Below are 5158 nucleotides of genomic sequence, written 5' to 3'. Positions count from 1 at the left end.
GTGTTTCTGCAATAGGAGCGGTTCCAGGTACCAAATCGATCTTAAATTCTATTTCTCTCTCTGGTGGTATCGAATTCAACTCGTCAGGGTAGACATCAGGAAATTCATTTACTACTAACACATCTTCCAGTTTCATCTTATCTCCAGGAGTATTAATTAAGAAGGCTAAGTAACCCTGCGCCACTTTACTCAATAATTTCCTGGCTCGGATTCCCGAAACAAGTATAGACGAGACTAATCTACTCCTCACATTCAGCCTTAAGGTTGCCTATCCGGGTATAGAGAACTCCACCACTTTAGTCTTGCAGTTCAACTGAGCATTATAACGGGCCAACCAATCCATACCTATAATCACGTCATGCCCTTTGAGGTCTAGACTTATCAGGTCTACCACCAACTTCCATTCTTCTACCCAAATCTCACAATTTTTATAGACCATATTGGTAACTAGGCTTTGATCCCCAGTAGGTGTTCTAACCTCTAAGTCATAGGGAAATTTAACAGGATTCACATCAATACCACACATAACGGCAAGATTCACAAAAGAATGGGTTGCCCCAGGATCAATTAAAAGTTTAGCTAAGCGGTGGAATACAGGGATCGTACCTTCCACTACTTCTGACGATTCAGGAACTCGCTGATGGTCCAAAGCAAAAACCCTAGCAGAGGTTTTGGGTCTACTTCCACTAGCTATTGGTTGCCTAGGGTTGCACTTCTCTGGTTGCGCACCCTCATTTCCTTCACGATTTTTAACAGGACAGGTGGTAATTTGATGCTCGAAACTTCCGCAACAGAGACATTTCTTCATCTTTCGCCAACAAGCATCCTCGGTGTGGTTTGTCTTGCTACAATATCTGCAGCTTGTTCGAGAAGTGGGTGTAGGGCCTCTTTCGGAGACAGGCTTCTATTGTCCTCTCCCGTCGTGAGCCCCTCTGGATGGAGCTCCTCTCGGTGTCCCTGAAATTCTAACTCCACTCGTACCCCTCCCAAACTTAGGAGGTGGTACATGTTGATTGCCTCGCCCGGGAGCACTGCTAGATACGCCACGTCTCTTGGCTTGAAAGGTCCGAACCTGGAATCGGGCCTGCTCCATTCGTTGAGCTTTCTCATGAGCATCCTTGAACGTGTCGATTTGAGCTGCAGCTAAGTCCTTTTGAATCTCCACATTCAAACACTGGACAAACTGTCTTCTGCGTTTCTGCTAATTAACCACCAGTTCCGGAGCAAATTTGGAGAGTCGGGTGAACTGGATCTCATGAAGTCGAAATCATGATAAGCAAGGGAAAACACAAAGCAGTTAAATGCCAATTTGAAATAGAGTCAGGTCAAAGTCAAGGTCAAAGTCAAAGTATTATACATTCAAAGGCTTGTAGCAGTCATTTACAAGCTAACAAGGCCAAAAGTATCAAGTACGAGCCTCAAAAGTACAAGCACAGTTCATGAAATCATATCATGCACAAGCCAGTGTATGCAGTCAAAAGAGAACTGTACAACCACCAAGTCACCACATCCCCTATTCTTTCTATGTACAATGGTCAAAATCATCCACAATCCTAACCTAGAAGTGAAGACCTAATCCGCTACAGGACTAGCTGACTCCTCGTCCTGGGCAGGTTCAGCTCCTACCTCGCCTCCAATGTGGGAAGCCTCATCTCTCATATCTCCAAGTAGGTCATCACAAATGTTCAGGATCGACTCGGCTCTAGTCCTCATTTTGATAGCTCTCGTAACCATGCGCTCCTGAGCTTCCCCAAGCTGCGCGCAAAGATCATCAATCCTTTCCTGGCCTTCGAGCATATCATACTCGAGCTCCTTAATCCCGATCGGCTTGCATTTTATTAGTTTCCTTTAGTTGATTCACTTCAGCTTCAAGCCTAGCATTGTCCCTTGCTAGGGCCTCCCTCTCCTCTACCACGGCCAAAACTACGGTATTGGGATAGGCATAAGTATGGCGGCACTCGTAACGCCAAAAATGATTGGCCGGACTCCAGTATACAGTGACTCCTCTTGGCCGAATCTGGTACTTAATCACCGGGAGTACTCCACGGGGTGGCTCGCCAACTGGACTATCACTAGGGCCACTATGTCCGTCCATCCTACACAAAGTGTAGATAAAACTTAAGTACTCTTAAGGGAAATAATCAAATATAATCCTCAAGTCGAAAATTCCTAACACGCCCAGGCCAATTCAAACCTAAGCTCAGATACCACCTGTGACAGCCCCACCTCTCCCTAGGGCGAACCCTAGGGCATCAGCGGATTGCTTGCCCAACTCTCACCGGAACTCGGTCGATCAAAGAACTAGCAACTCAAGATAACCAGTGAAATAACTTCAAATCAAAGTGTACAAACCCTAATGGCATATAATCGTCAAGCCAACTTTCCAAACTTAGAATATCAAGCTAAAAGTCAAACTTACCACTTCACACTACAAGTACATAACATAAGTCGAACTTATGAATTCAAACTTACAAGAGTCAAAAGTAAAGTCAACTAAGCAAAAGGTTACAACTCGAAGTACAAGTTCAAGCAAAAGATAAAACTTTGAAAGCTCGTGCCCCTATGTCCATGCCACATCTGTTAAGGAAAACAAAGGGAGTGGGGTGAGCTAAAGCTCAGTCAGGTTCCAAATAAACAAATACGCATGTAGCCAGATAAAAAGGTAAGGCAAACAAGTAAACATAGTATTGTACTACAACAATGAAATCATAGTTTAATTCAAGGATACGGGTGGCTTCTAAAAGCCAAATCCACTTGAGCTTGATCATACAAGAATCCATTGACTCTCCGTCAACGTTTGCATTTAAAGAATACAATGTCCGTAGAACATCACTTACTCCAATTTTTGTCCACCAGTCAACCCCCTTGCCGGGCCCAAACTCCACAAACAGTAAGTAGGTAATACTCGAGTATACCGGTTTCCAGTTTTCAGTAAATAGCCCCCAAGGTTTATTGGCCTTCTCGACCAAACCCTTGCTGGCTCGATACAACCGACTCATCTATGAGGTTGGGTAACCAAACAGTGGCAGTAGTTGATGGGATATCACCCAAATAACTCAAACATAGTCACATATAGAGAAATCACATCTCATAATAGCAGTATACAGAGCCTCAGTGGAATCGAGGGAGGTCGAGTGCGATAAAGTACACACTCGCCTCAATTTTTAACAAAACAATGTTTGGCTGAAGCAGTCACCAATCAAGTACATAGATATTTCACATAGACAGTTAACAGGTAATGGAACACTCACCTGTCAAGCAATGGAGTGTTCAAACATCAAGTCCCTCGGTTACGTTCACCACCGTTTCCCAATCCTAGGGCAACTAGTGAAACCGTTAACAAACTAGGTTCAATTCTAACCAAAAGTGAGCTCATTAGGTGACCAAGTGAGTGGTTAAATCAACTCAATTCACCATGTAAGTTAGGCCCAAAATGGAGTAAAATTTCATGCGAAAACAAATTTGACAAGTGCAAGAAAGTTGGGCAAAAGAAAAGTTTCATTCAAGCTCAAAATGTTCTTCGCGGGTAAAACAGTCGCGCCCGCGCAGTCTCGAGAAAACGGTCATATCTCACTGTAGGAAGGTCAGAATTAGGTGTCGTCAGCGGCGTTGGAAACTAGACTCAAAGGGATTTTCAACAGTACCAAATACTGACCCTATTTCATCTCTTATCGGTACCAGTAGCTCGGACAAGTCGGCTGATTTTCCAGTTCTGATCAGCCCTAAAACTCTAGCAAAGCTATACTAGTTCTTAGTGCTATCTTCATTTGTTTTGGTTCATACTCATCCAATTCAATCTTCTAGGGTTCATAAACAGGAGAGTAAGTTAACTAGTACCATTGGAGCTCAAAAGGCAATACACAACATAATTAAGAGGATCAAAATAGTCTAGCCAACCAAAGGAGCCAAATCAATCCACTATTAGCTCACAACAACTACTTTCTTGCTTTTTTTCCACTTCAACTCACACACAAACTTAACCAATATCTAGCCAAGTTTCTTAGGCTTGATTAAGGTGCAAATGAAACACAAAATCAAGAAGAAACCTCTCCTTCCAAAACCGGTCAGCCAAGAAAGAAAGAAAACAGTCCGCAAGTTCATTTATGTCACCAACCTTCATCCTTTCATTATTTTCACTTAAACAACATGCCAAGTGTTATCTCCAACTCAAAAGGGTCTAAAACATGTTAATACCTCAAGGAAAACCATAAACAAAGTTCAAACATTTCATTAAACACATGGTAGGCATACCAAGTGACCCTACTACCACTTGTTTAGTTCAAGAAGATTAACCACAAATCTCATCCAAACAACTTGTAGTTTATCATGAAAACTTAAAGCAGTTGATATATCACCATAAAACTAAGATTTAAAGATCATTTACCTCTCTTGTAAGAAGCTTGAGTTACCCAAAACAGCTACCAAACCAAAAGCTTCAAACTTGGAAATCACACACTAGGGTTGGAAGTAGTTCACTCACCAACTCAAGTCCTTCACTTTTGATTTTTCTCTCAAGATCAAACTAGGTTTAAAAAGCATAAAAATGGAGTTTTCTCTCATTCTTTTGGAAGCTATGAGGGCCGGCCAAAGCTAAGGAAAAATGGCTCCAAGATGGTTTAAATTCCTTCTAATCCTAGTTTGAACAAGATATATGGCTAGGGTTTTGCCACATGGCCCAATTCTTGTCCAATCTTCTCTTAATCTTTGACTAATGATGTTTCAACCCTTCCAAATGTCCCAATATCTATTTAACACCTCTGAACTCTCATATAAAGTCCAAACCACAAATAAAAGACACTTGGTAAAAATGTAAGTGGTGAAATAATTAAAACCAACTCAAGAAAATGTTTCCATTCAAGTAAAAGAAAATGAAATGCAATGCTAGGGAATTGTTATAATACATGTAAAATGTAATGCCATGGCATATTATAAGTGGTTTAAATCTTAGGGCAAGGCATGTAGTTTAGGAAAATTATATTTTAAAGTGAGTGTTCTCACAGTTTTAATGTGTGTTTTAATATCCACGCGTTGAGTCGCATGGTTAATCTTCTTAAATGTATTTGAGGAATTTGAAATATGTATTGATAATTGTGGCAAAAACATTATTTGAAGTTTCTTACTAAGAAAATTTAGTTCTGGACCGTGAAGAAAAGTTTGT

General features: G+C 41.3%; 1 protein-coding gene across 1 annotated transcript; it reads right to left on the bottom strand.

Moving 5' to 3' along the window:
- Window positions 1–268: 268 nt before the first annotated feature.
- LOC113718195 (uncharacterized) lies at window positions 269–808 on the bottom strand. Its single transcript, XM_027243114.1, has one exon. It carries the CDS (start codon window positions 806–808, stop codon window positions 269–271), a length of 540 nt encoding a protein of 179 aa, XP_027098915.1.
- Window positions 809–5158: the final 4350 nt, after the last annotated feature.

The sequence above is a fragment of the Coffea arabica genome, chromosome 11e, assembly GCF_036785885.1.
Source record: "Coffea arabica cultivar ET-39 chromosome 11e, Coffea Arabica ET-39 HiFi, whole genome shotgun sequence".
Taxonomy (NCBI): Eukaryota; Viridiplantae; Streptophyta; class Magnoliopsida; order Gentianales; family Rubiaceae; genus Coffea; species Coffea arabica.
Note: the sequence above shows the minus strand (reverse complement) of the source record. Positions and strands in the feature narration are given on the sequence as shown.